This window comes from Labrus bergylta, chromosome 1, assembly GCF_963930695.1.
Source record: "Labrus bergylta chromosome 1, fLabBer1.1, whole genome shotgun sequence".
NCBI classification, from domain to species: domain Eukaryota; kingdom Metazoa; phylum Chordata; class Actinopteri; order Labriformes; family Labridae; genus Labrus; species Labrus bergylta.
In genome coordinates this window covers 22918784-22932479 of record NC_089195.1, presented here as the reverse complement: position 1 = coordinate 22932479, position 13696 = coordinate 22918784, and the positions used below count along the sequence as shown (strand labels likewise).

General features: G+C 40.6%; 1 protein-coding gene across 7 annotated transcripts in view; it reads left to right on the top strand.

Annotated features, from left to right (window-relative positions):
• dclk2a (doublecortin-like kinase 2a) overlaps positions 1–13677 on the top strand; it is a 39186-nt gene extending 25509 nt beyond the window's left edge. For 2 of the 7 annotated variants that reach the window (XM_020628767.3, XM_020628763.3), the window contains exons 6-17: positions 323–417; positions 2338–2425; positions 2931–3030; positions 3935–3992; positions 4215–4334; positions 4422–4568; positions 4647–4780; positions 5463–5540; positions 6021–6117; positions 7051–7131; positions 7293–7406; positions 10517–13677. In XM_020628767.3, coding sequence (XP_020484423.2) covers positions 323–417; positions 2338–2425; positions 2931–3030; positions 3935–3992; positions 4215–4334; positions 4422–4568; positions 4647–4780; positions 5463–5540; positions 6021–6117; positions 7051–7131; positions 7293–7406; positions 10517–11530 — 2126 coding nt within the window. In that variant the 3' untranslated portion in view covers positions 11531–13677. Of the gene's footprint in view, positions 1–322; positions 418–2337; positions 2426–2927; positions 3031–3934; positions 3993–4214; positions 4335–4421; positions 4569–4646; positions 4781–5462; positions 5541–6020; positions 6118–7050; positions 7132–7292; positions 7407–8074; positions 8217–9929; positions 9943–10516 lie in introns of all 7 variants that reach the window. The other 5 variants (XM_029276218.2, XM_029276211.2, XR_003807461.2 and 2 more) reach the window with 4 other exon arrangements.
• Positions 13678–13696: the final 19 nt, after the last annotated feature.

The following is a 13696-nucleotide window of genomic DNA, read 5'->3' as shown; positions in this document are numbered from 1 at the left end:
AAGCATTTAAACTTTAAACTGAACTTAACTATTCTATTACAATGTGTAGTCTACATTCACAATATTATCATTCAGTTCAGCAATTTGCTCAATACAACTGCTGATGTGGACCATCTACAGACAATGAAAGAAGTTGATATTACAGGTTTGATGCTGTATTTATTGAGTGTTAGATTATGTGTATGGCTTATTTGTAGCTCTTCTTTTTGGCAAACATGTTACATGAGCACACTAAGGAAACAGGATACCACATGTAAACTAACACGTTGCCACAATGAGGACAACTCTTTCCATTGTTCTCATGTGCTATGTGTTCATACAGTGAATGGTGTCTCAAGCAGTCAGATCTCAACTCCGAAGTCCACCAAGTCCTCTACTCCGTCTCCAACCAGCCCCGGAACTGTTTCTGGTTTTAAGGTATGACAACTAATCACATCCATGAGTATCAAGTGCACAGTAGATGTTTGTATCTGCACACATAAGACTTAATTCAAACACATCTATATCTATACAGTACATGTGTGTATGGTATATTTATGAATAAAAGAAACAGAAAAAATAAAGGTCACATATTATCCTCCTTTTTAACACATTTAGGTAAGTCCCAGAGCTCCCCAAAACATGTTTTTGACGTTCCTTACTAAAATTCCGCTCTGATCTTGTATTTCATTACATCTATAAACCCTACAATTTCAGCCCTGCTCAGAACAGGCTGTTTCTGTGTCTATAGCTTTAAATGTAAGTGAGCTATGTTTGACCACGCCCCTCTCTAGAAGGGCTTGGGGGTGGCCTGGGCTTTCTTGCACCATGTCCTATTGTTTATGGTGAGAAGGCAGACATAGAGGACCAAACAAACCCCTGGCTGTGGGAGTGTCATTGCACTTGGGGGAGGGGTTACTGCCATTTGTGATGTCATAAAGGGAAAATCTCCAAACAGCCTGTTTGAGCACACCTTTTCTGAAAAGTGGATAACACAAAAGACAGAGGAGGTGGATTTTTTTCATAATTGGGGGGTTAGTAGACAGGCCAGGGACACGTATTAGTGTTAGAAAAACATTTTAAAGTGTATTTTGCACAATATGTGACCTTTAAGGAAAAAAGCTTTCAACACTTAACATTAACTTTCAGAAAATGAGCACCATTTGAAAAATCCAATATTGTTAAAGGCCTGAACTATCCAACATGCCTGATGGTATCGACCTACTTACCACAAAATGATTCAATATGTCTGTAAAGTTAAGTCATCGAGTCACTGACCGTCTGACCACAGATCTGTGGACAGCAAGTGTTGTAGCTTTTTGGTGTTTATTTTGGGAGAGTCTGGGACACTAATCTGATTAATCGATGGATTTTTCTGTAAGCTTCATGTTAGTCCCAGCCTACAGAGTTTCTTACGCCTGCAGCCAGCTGGCAGACTTCTTGCAGACCACCACCATGTCTCTCTAAGCCCAGTAAAATTCATTTGGCTGGATAATATATACTTATGATTCAATGACAGCTCTAAAAGTCACTGGCAGAAGCTGAGGGTAAAAAGTGTAAAAACATTTTAAAAACTACACCAGGAAGCACAAGAGTAATGACACAGTTTCCCACTCTTTATCATCAACTACCTGCATGTAGGTTGACAGTTGAACTAATGCCATATGAAAAAGTTATGTACCAGACGAGAAAGCTTTTTTATGTATAGAGTATTCAAAAAACGTGTGATGGGCGTCCCATTTCTATGTGTGTCCAGAGGGCTAACAGTTAAGGCTAAATAATGGATCCTTACTGTAAGTAAATGCACAGTAAGGTAATGTACAGCTTAAAGATCACTGGTCTGATTTTTAAGCTTTTGACATAAATTTATGGATAAAGTTTATCAAGAAAGGGCAAAAGTTGCCACTGCTGTGCTCTGCAGAGTTGATGCTCTTAACAAATTAAAGATTCATTTGCAGCCGTAACAGTTTTATATGCAGTGATAAGTGGATGCGGAGGAGCAGATCCTTTCCAGGAGCTCTGACACCTTGCACATTTTAAAGGACAAGCTAAATTTAGACCTAGTTGGCTGTTTAAGTGAAAAAAAAAAAAGTGTCACAGTATATGCAGGCTGTGCTATTGTAAATTTAACTTCTATACTAAGACCCAACAACAAGTTTCTCCTTTGAATATCCTCTGTAACATTCCAAGGAACAAATTGTCAAAAATCAACTATAATTTCATGTAACATTAATGAACACAATTTGTTTATCAGCCAGTTTCTTGTGGGCACTTAGGTTGCCATGGTTATTTTTCTTAGGGTGTTGTTTTAGGCCTGGCGCTTATCTCTATTTTTGTGTTTGTTTTTGCATCCTGCAGATTCCTCCTTCACATCACATCTCTTCACAAAATGTAAATGGCTCATTGAACAATCACCAGGAGCTAACAAATCTACCAAGTCCAGAGGGTACGTCCTTTCCTCTCCTCTCCTCTCGTCTCGTCTCGTCTCCTCTCCTCTCCTCTCGTCTCCTCTCCTCTCGTCTCCTCTCCGTGTCCTTTGCAAACTCAGTAGACACTTTTGCACAGACTCCCTTACCTTCAGTGCATGGGGTTGACATTTACTGCCACATTAAAATGATCCAATCAGGGCACATTTCAAAATTTGCTTACCAAACACATTTTTTGCAGAGTAGGCCTCATGTGGAGGATAAGTGGAATATTCCCCCACTGTGTTAGCTGGTACTTACTGTAACTAAATGATTTTATGTTTGCATGTGTTCTAATATTGCTCACTACATGAGGATAAGTAGAGTCCCCTGTGCATCTTGCAGTTTGTGTGTGATGTTGTTGCACAGTGTGTGGTCTCATAATTCAGTCTGAGAACTTGTTGACTATCTGCCAGAGCTTCTGTAGTTTTATGAAACAGAAAATCTCGTCTGTGTCCTTCTGTAACCTCTGTCTCTCCTCAGCAGTTAATGGCAACCTGCCTGCTTCCACCATCTCTGAAAAATACAAGATTGGCAAGATTATCGGGGATGGCAACTTTGCTGTGGTCAAAGAGTGCGTGGAGAGGTAGGTGAAAACAAATTCAATCACACTAGGAATGTTGAATGAACAGCTGGCAGCTGTCTGCAGTGATCACACAGCAGCCTGCTGCATTGTGGGCCTAAATGATAAGCGGTTACTGCATCACATGCTGTAACGGCTCCATCAGGCTTTCTAAGTCCTGATGACAGGGCATTGTGGAGACAGAAATATCCCATGGATTAAACCCAGCGGTGAATTCGCTTCATTAGCCTTTTAATCTCTAAGTCAACACACCGCTCAGGAAGACAATGGGGGTGATGATGATCCGAGGAGGTGAAGTGTGTGTGTCCTTATAATCTGGTGCACCATCATGGAAAGTACTGAAAGGTTCCCTGTGGATTATCATGTAAACAAACGAAAGTATACAAAGTAAACACAATGACCTTTCAGAATGTACCACAGATATGAAGACTATATATATATATATATATATATATATATATATATATATATATATATATACATGTACTATATACTATATCTGTATATATACAGAACACAATGGATGTAGAAGTGACCTCCAGAGTGTGTCTGTGTGACATCACTGTTAAATGTGATTACAGGTGAAACAGAGCTTCGCCACCTCCATTAGCTGCTTGAGGTCAAACCTGAAACTTTCAACCTGAGATGGAAGTAAAAAAAAAAAAACACTCTTTGTCAAGTGTTAGGTTACTCTTAAAGTGGGTGGTCTCAGATTCTGCCTTCTTTTTTTTCTTACCTCTATAATCCTGACTATTACAGCCAACATAGGTTTCCAACAAACCCTGTGGCCGTGCTCCTGCTCACTGTAACTGCAGCTCTCTTGTGAGCACTTGATCTGTATTATAGACAAAGTTGCAGAGTCAGTGCTGTTTTTATTGCTTTCTCTAATTGCGCCGTTTCTCTTCAGGTCCACGGGGAAAGAATTTGCACTAAAGATCATCGACAAGGCCAAGTGCAGTGGAAAGGTCTAGCTCTGTCTTTTTTTTTTCTCCTCTTCATCACATTACCTCTACCTCTTTCACTTTCAGTCTTTCTGTGTATGTTGCCTTCAGACACAGTTGCACAATCACACACCCATGACACCATTTCAGATTGAATCAACAATGCAGCGTCCTTTTATTAGCATAATGGCCTCTGTGCGAAAGCCTGTGTACTCACTTAGATTATATGCTTTGGCGTGTTTCCAGGAGCATCTCATAGAAAATGAGGTCGCTGTGCTACGGAGAGTCAAACATCCCAACATCATCATGTTGGTAGAGGAGGTGGACACGTCCTCTGAGCTCTACCTGGTGATGGAGCTTGTCAAGGTACACTAGAGGCTAATGGGGGAGAACACAATCCTCATGTCTTAGTGCAGTTTCATGTTTAACCGCTTTACTTTGATGTTGACACAGGGAGGGGATTTATTCGATGCCATCACCTCCTCGGCCAAGTACACAGAGAGAGACGCCACTGTCATGGTGTACAATCTGGCTGCAGCTCTGAAGTACCTGCACAGCATGAGCATTGTCCACAGAGACATTAAACCTGAGAACCTGCTGGTATGTCTCACACTCACACTGATTTTTGATCGAATCATACAGTAGCTAAGGGTTTACTAAGCATGCATTTTCTGTAAGGTGTTTGAGTATCCAGATGGCACCAAGTCACTGAAACTCGGGGACTTTGGTCTTGCCACAGTGGTGGAGGGACCTTTGTATACTGTGTGTGGTACACCTACATACGTGGCTCCAGAAATAATCTCTGAGTGTGGGTAAGTCATATTTTACTTCCTTTAACATGCTTGTTTTCATTGATTTGTAAGTCGGTGTGAGTAGAAACATCTGTTCTATGTACAGTTGTAGTTTACAAAGGGGACCTGCAGGGCTGTGATTTTTTTAGCGTTAAGGTGAAATGAGCATTCCCAGTAAACATTTATAGCAGTAAATGATCCTGTGTAAATAAGATGCCTTCTCACTCAGCATGCAGGTTTTATTGGCTTGCTTTCATACCATTTTCATGCAGTCAGATTAAGCACAAGCTAGCTATCAGCTGCCCTCAGAATTATTGGTGCCAATTTAGTGATATTTTTGATTAATCAGAAACAGGTCGCAAACAAAGAAACTGTGTAAGACATGAAGAACGGCAAACAGACATTAAACTGTGATTCAAAGCTTATCTAAGGTAATCACACCTCACAATTTCTTCTTATATCTAGCTGGCAAAAAGGGAGTTTTGGTGTTTTACTGAGTTAAAAAAAAACCACAACAGTATAGATGTGACTTCACCTATTGTTGCTTTGGTGTGTGAACTTTTGATATCATTAAAAAACATTGATAAAGTTTTTCCTTACAAAATGTGGAAACATTGTACATTGTTTCATTGTTTTGTGTCAGGGATCTGAAGTGTATTCTTAACCGACCTTTGCTGTGTCCACGTGTCGCCTTCTTCCACAGCTACGGTCTGAAGGTTGACATCTGGGCTGCAGGTGTCATCACCTACATCCTGCTGTGTGGCTTCCCTCCATTTAGAAGGTAACTTATCCTGAGTTTATATATCGTTTAGTAAAGCCTAGGATTGAACTCAAACAATTTGAAGATCAAATATTAAAGTCATCATGTGGTTTGAAATACTAAAGTTATCCTGTGGTTTAAAAAAAACAATATATAGAAGTTATCTGACACAGACAAAATGAAAAAGGATCTCTCCACATTATTTGTCACTTTTTAAGACTGTTGACTTTCTGTTGCTACATAGACTCACAGTTCCTGCAGTAGTTGATAAAGATTGCTAGCCTGCAGTCATAGCCTTGGAAAGATTTTACTACATTTAGAAATCCATGTTTAATCTATAGCAGTAAATGCAACTATTATAACCACATAATTAAAGTATACTGCAAAAGGCTGTTTATATTTACGCAGAGTGCAGTACACGTAGTGTAGATGTATGATATGTGTGCTGTATTAGAGTAGTGAATATGTGTTCGCTGAGTGTCTGGTTTTCTTCCCATGCAGTGAGAGTAACCTGCAAGAGGATCTGTTTGACCAGATCCTTCTGGGACGGCTTGACTTTCCCAGTCCTTACTGGGACAACATCACTGACTCAGCCAAGGTTAGTGCCACACACAAAACAACACATGTCCAGTTATTTCACTTTTGAAGACACCATGGATCCTATTCATTTCCTCAGAATAACACAAACCAATGCATAGTCTGATCCTAACCTCCTGACACAGCTGTAAAAAAGTTTAAACATTACTAAACTAAGAGCAGTGAGGTCCAAACGTTCCAGTTTAAAATAACACACTACCTGTGAACCCACATAATTCCCACCCATTTAATGACTGCTGTCGGCCGAAGGACACAGGACCTCCTCCCGCCCTCTAAATTAATGTCATGTATTAAAGTGACAGCTCGTGCTCAGCATGCAACACCAGCCTGCTAATTAAAGTCGGTGCTGTCACAGAGGCCCTGTCACTTTGGAAAAGTGCACACTTTGAGACACTCGGCACGAAACAACTTGCATGGATGTAGCTGTGCAGGATGACATTTAACAAAGGCTGGATTTGACCTGCAAGAACACGCGATACATGATACCAGCTCATGGCTTTTGTAGTTCAATATCTCTTATTTTAACACCACCGGTTCACAGAAGAAAATGTGGCTAAACTACTGTGCGCTTCCTGCTCAGCTCTAAACCGCGGATACGCTCAGAAGTCCACTAACTAAAAGATTAGTGATGATATTCTACTTATCGTATATACATCACATAACTAGAAACAGGAAATACTACTGCCAGCCGTTAACTGCAGGTTGCATACTGTATGTGGGTAGCTGTTGCTAATACAATATTATTATCGACTCGAGAAATGTTTGCCCATTTAAGCAGAAAAAAAGCTGCCCTAAAGGTGTATGAAAAAATGCCTCATGATCCTTTTTAGTGCAATGAATAGTGTTACATCAAACAGTTATGTGTAGAACTAAAACATCAGCAAGAAATCCAAAAGTGCTGATCTAGATTACCGCATCTTTTGTTTTGTTGCAGGAGCTGATTGGAAAGATGCTGACCGTCAATGCTGAGGCCCGATACACCGCACAAGACATCCTCTCCCACCCCTGGGTCACGGTATCTCACAGCACTGCTTTGTCTATATTTGCATGTCCCGCCACCTCCAAATATGGTGTTTTTGCTTCGACTCGTACAAACCGGAAAAATATTTGTGTGCAAAACCCATCGAACCACTCCACCTCATTGCATGTCTGTGTGTGTGTGTGGGTGTGTGCTAGGATGACACAGGCATGGAGAACAACATGAAGATGGAGGTCACAGGTAAACTGAAGACACACTTTGACACTGCGCCTAAGTACAACAACACCACAGCTGGGGTGTCTGTCATCATGGTAAGCACCAAGAATCATTCACAAAACACTCATGATTTACCAAATATCACCAGTATCTTGACTGCAGATGTGCTGCAGATTTTCTTTTTTTTGATATTCTTTATTTTTTACATATTGAAGAGAATAATCTTGTGCCCTCGATGGTATTGTAAACTGAGGGGTTGACAGGGATTTAACAGTAATCATAGAGGTGTCCTGAACAGCTTGGACATGTCAGGCTCTTTTCCAAACACTCACTGCATGGTGGGGAATGTCTGACCCAAATACAGAAAACTGAGCCCTTTCTAATTCACTTTTTTTTATGAATCATATGCCCAAAAAATATCTGGCTGAACTCATCATCCAAGAGGCTACAGAGAAACATCTTATGTTACTGTAAACATGTCTGACGAGATTTTAGAGATGGAAAGATCAGCAGGAGGCAGAAGAAGTCATAACCTTAGTGGTCACATCCTTCCTTCCTGTGGCGTCACTTCCTGTTGTACAGTTCAACATCCCCTCCTCTCCTCGTGTCATCAGGTCACATTAACCATCAGCCCTTTCACTTCAGGCTATACTGTACATCAGAACTGAAAGCAGGAAAAGGGAGGGGGGTCCTCTCACGAGAGATCTGATTCGATCCCTCCCGTAAAGATCCTCATTTATTTGTTTTAAATCTCATTTGACAGTTTGAGGTGTAAGCTCGGCCCTGGCCTCGGCCTCCTCCTCCTCCTCCTCCACCTCCTCTCCATCCTCTTCCTCCATCCTCTTCTTCACCCCTCCCTCACACTCGACCCAGGACCACAGGGGACGCCTGGAGCTGAGAGCTTGGTACACACTTCATACATCCCCCCAACCCCCATTCATCCTGCCGGCCTTCTTCCTCTCCAGCCATCTCCCTTCCCCTCACCCTCCTTTTGCTTTCCCTTCCTTCTCTTCCCTTCCTGTTTCTTTCTCAGGCCCCCTGCCCAACTCCTCTGGCCACCAGCTGCAGTAACTGCTAACAATGATCAACTGATGTGGACATCGCTAACACAACATGCACTCTGTCCTGAAATCACCCCTCATTGTTCTGCTTCCTTCACTCACATTTCATTACATTTGTATCAAACACAAACTTTTTTTATGGTGTGTGTAAATTATCTTCTTGTGTTTTGGAGGATGTTTGTTTAATCACATATTTGAAGAAGTTATTAAGCATGTTACCGATGCTATTTTAAGCTAATGCAAGAGCAGTGTTGTGTTGCTTCCCTCTCTGCCAGGAGTCATTTTTGTTTTAGAGAATATACCTCCTTCAAATCAAATGTAGTCGGTGCCTAGCATAGTTCACGGTTAATGGTACTCTGGTGCCACCTTGTGGAAAACATAGAGAAAACAATTCTGGAGGTTTCAACTTGCAGAGATGGAAGCAAACCAATGTGGCTGAAAGGCCCTGCGAAGAAGATTCCGATGCACATTTTAAGATAAGGCTGACGTTTGTCTGCGTTTTTCTTTTTGTTAATGTTTTTAGTTCGTCAACATCTGTTCACTGTCTATTGACTCTCAGCACCAGTCCATTCAGGTACAATACGACTTAAATCTGTAAGAGTGGTAACCCAATATACATTTTGATAAAAATAAAAAAAAATACCTTTTTCTAAGATGACTGGTCTGTTCTGAGGAAACGACACCCGATCGGGATCAATTTGGTTGTTTCATAGGAATATTTTTCTCTATATTTTATTGAACAAAAAAACAAGTAACAGTTTTCCTTTGAAAAGTTTTTATATCCAAAATAAAATAATAAGAGCGTGTGAGCATTTATACTCAGTGTAAAACAAGAGACTTTGATCAATAAAAATCATTACAGAAAAATAAACTAACTTCAAAAAAATATTATTTTATTGCAGGCTACATATTAGTCATTTATCAAAAGTAGCAGGATGGTGTAAGTGGGACTGATTCAAATGATTTCAGTGTTTGTTATTTAACGAACATGAGATCCAGTGCAACAGTTTGTCTTTTAAAATAGAGCCCTTTAGCACAGAGGAACAAACAATATTAGAATATATAAGTTTAAGACTATTGGTTTAAGTCAGTTTAAGTTTTGCTGATAATTAGAAAGATACAGAATATTACCAGCCTTGTTTTATTTTTCTTTCATTTAAATTGTCTTTAACCAGAAAGACCTCATTTACAAGAGTGTCCTGGACATACATCAACATATGCTCAGAGTAATTTAAAGCTAATAAATTGAAATCGTACCTTAGATTGAAGTCTACTGAGAAGAATGTAATTGTAGCATAGCTTAGTTTTTAAGTTTCTACGTTTTACTGTTACTATTCACGATCATTGCTCTGAAAAGCAACGTGTCAGTTCGATTTGGACTACGGTTAAAGTATCTGAAAACGCAGACTGCCGCTGAGCTGGAACACCAACTGTCCACTGGCCGTCATGCTTGTTATGTTGGAACATATGTTTGTGATGCTGTGAGTAAGACTAGTTTCTGTCCCTTTTTTTTTTTGCTTCTCCCCTCTCCCTGCATAACGCCCCCCTCTGATTTAGCTGCAAGGCACCGGTATGTACTAACACTGAACGCTCCGCCTCGTCTGTTCTGCTGCTGAGACTCAGCACAAGGGCAAATGAGGAACATGACCTTTACTATTTGTGTCCCATGTTTAGATCACATCAATTGGCTTTACTCAAGAGAAAAAAAACACCATGCATGTATCTGTGTTTAATGACAAAGTGAAAGTCTACTCCAACATTTGCCCTTTTTCTGCTCATAGATAAGCTCTGATGATCTCTGTTTCCTTCTCGTGGGGTCTGTGACTGTGCCAAGAATTCTGTCCTTTTGTTAATATGTCCTTCCACCACTTGTGTTCATCCCCATTAGCATCATTGTTGTTCATTCGTAGAGATCATCAAAAAGACTAAACTACTGTAGGTCAGCACAGCAGTTATTGATTGTAATGAAACATACTCATGTAGTTGATTCTTAAAGCTAAATCCCTCATCAACAGTTTTTAAAACGGGTCCCCTAAATTCAGTGTCCACTGAGTTACAATATCTGTCCTTTCTCTGCTTTGAGAGTTGGTTTATGAACTTCAGAGGTCAGCGCTGAGGGTCTTTCTGTCTGTCTGTTTTGTTAGAACACAGCTCTAGATAAGGAGACCCTCCAGCTCACCAACGGTCATCTTCCAGGACCCCAAAACAAGCCGTGTTCACCATCGTCAGCTGGCAAGAAAGTCCCAACTGCACCCCTACCAAAGTCAGGACCAGCTTCTCTCCCTGCACCAGCGTCACACTCCAAAGAACCAATACCTGCCACCGAGACCGCTCCTCTCGACGCGCCTGAGAATCCTTCTGCTCCCATCAGTTCACGTCCTTTCTCCCCTTTACCTTCTGCTGAAACCTTCCCCATCACCTCTTTGCCTGTGTCCCCGCTTCCTGAATTAAAAACCTCACCCTTCTCTGCTCCTTACCTATCTCTGGAACCTCCATCGCCCTCTACTCCTCCTGAGCTTTTTATGCACACAACTCCCTCCACACCTTCCTCCCATCATTCCTCATCATCTCCAACCAAAGGAGACCCAATCTCCTCTTCTCCTACAAACCCAGCTTGTCTTTCTTCAAATTTTCCCACCAAGCCTGCTTCTCTTTCTCCTCCCTCTTCTCCAACCAAACCAACCTCTCACTCTCCCCCCTTTTCTCCTTCCACATCAGCTTCTCCTCCTCCTTCTCCCTCCACAACATCTCCATCTTCTTCTTCCCCTTCTACAAAACCAGCTTGTCCTTCTGCCCCCTTTTCTCCCTCCAAATCAGCTTCAGATTCTCCCTCATCTCCCAACAAACCATACTCTCTTTCTCCAATAAAATGTCTGCCATCTTCTCTGTCCCCTCCCACCAAACAAACCCCATCGTCTCCTACCAAAGAGGAGACGTCCCCATGTTCCTCTCCCACTAAACAAGCATCCCCCTCCCTACTTTCCCCAGTGAAACCTGTTGTATTCTTCCCTCTGTCCTCCTCGGCCAATCGAGAACCCCCCTCCCCCTCTTCCATCCATCCAATGCTGTTCCCTTCTCCTCCTTCTACACCTCCTAGATCCACCACTCCTCCCTCTCCCAGTCATCTCCTCGATGAAGAGCTCATGGAGCAGTTTTAAACGATAATTCTGCAGCCAATCACTCCTCTCGCCCCTGACCTTACGTGTGTGAATTAGAAAACACAAGAGGAGGCTAAAAACTCCATCTTTAGCATTTCCAATAGCTGTAAACTGAGCCAGAGACCGCTGCGTCCATGTTTTCTTTTATTCTCATCCAACTCATTTTCAGAGACGGAGGATTCAAGGCATTTTCTCTGACTTTGTCGACTGTATACATGTTTGTATTTATTAATAATGGAGGATGTGGAGAAATGAATATATCACTGTTCTGAGTGGTTTGTCTTTGTAAGTCATGTTACTGTGAATGATTTCTTTAATTTATTCTCCTTCTTTGACTGCCTATTTGTTTTGTAAATAGTAATTCATCACACACACACACACACACTCCTCCTGCTTTATCAAAGAAACAGTGAGTTCATGATGGGAGTATTTCAGCATATCAAACATCTCAGCCTGCTAGCCTAGCTACCCGTAGTGTTAACTAACTCTAACCACTACCAGTGTTTTCTCAGCTAATCCCGATGGAGACTGCATATAAAATGTTGAATTTAAGATTATATTAATTGTTACAACATACCAGTACAGTGGGTGGACAAAATAGTAGTTACATCTGCCAAAGCACTTCAGACTAATTACGTTGAAGGCAATAATCATCAGGGTGGTGGGGGGTTCTGTGTGTTTTTGGGAAGTGACCTGTTCATTTTCTTTCTATTAAGGCCCCCTTTATTTAAAAAAAAAAGAAAAAAAAAGCCTATTTCTTATTTCTTGGCCATGAAAACCAAAGATTAAAATTGTTTTATTTAAAAACATTAAGAGGCCTTAAGATATAAAATTGTCCTTCTATTCTAAATGAAAACAAACAAGAGAAAAAACACTATTAAGTTAAGATGAGCCCTGAGCTTTGATTTCGTAGAAAGTGGCACCAATAGTGCTGTACATTAAGGGTGACTTTCCTTTTTGTATTTTTTCCTTTGTGGAGCGTGAAGGATTTTTAGTTTAAAATATAACAGCAGAGTACCTTTGTTTCTTTCATCAACCAATCAATCTTTATTTGTACCATACCAATTCACAACAAACATTATCTCGAGACATCTATCAAAAAGTGCAATTAGCAAAGTAGCAGAAAGCTCTTTTAGTTATTTTGTCGAGGGCCCTACGGATCTCATTTTTGGTGAGCTTATTATGAAATACCTGAGCTAATTAAAGAGTCTCAGCATGTCAATACAATGTTGTGTTTATTAGTAAACGTACCCCTTTAACATTACCTTTCTTACTCATGAATTCATTTGGTAGAATATTTTGTTCACCCACTGTAACTGAGGCATGCTTACACATTTAGTCACACTCCACCCTGTATGTATTCTTTGATGTGAAAACTTTGTACATAGTGTGAAGAACCTTAGCTGTCCACCTGAAACTTGAAGGTTTGTTTTTGGCTCTGTGTGTCTGAGCAGCCGTAACTGCTAAAATAGTAAAATAGATCCAACAGACATGATAGCAAATAGCATCATTTACCAGTCAATAACAACAACAAACTGTGTGGTTTGCATGAAACTAGTAAACACTGCTCCTCCAGTATTACAGACACTGTTGTGATCTGTTGGATTTCTATGAATGAATGTGTTGTTAAGGGTGACGGGTTTGTGCCTGACCACTAGCTTGCAGCTTATAGCTTAAAGATGCCTTTATCAATACAGACTTGGCTAAAACTTAAAATGTTTCCACATTTTGCACCCCAATATGATGGATTTTCTCTATTTGTATAATTATTTTACTCCTGTTTACCCACATCATTTACCCCAGCTGGTGCAAGTAGGGCTAATTCCTTGAGTTGCTGCCTCTTTACCTATTCAGGAATTTAAAGCTGCATGTTTACTCCTTTTCCCCACTTCCTGCCTCTCTGAAAGATGAAACCCTCAAACACACAAATCAAGTTGGTACATAATGCCCTTTAGCTTCTCCTACATGTAGTGATGTGGATTTTCATAAGCAGTTTGTAAAGGGAAATTTGTATGAAAAGTCTGTTTTAAAACAGGAATCTCATCCATGTAAAACTTGGGGTTTATAAGTCATAGAGTGGCTGCTTTAATGTTCTTACTGTTTTCAAACAGCAGTACAGCAAACAATAAAAATGCAATAAAAAAAGACACGTTTGTGGTGATTATT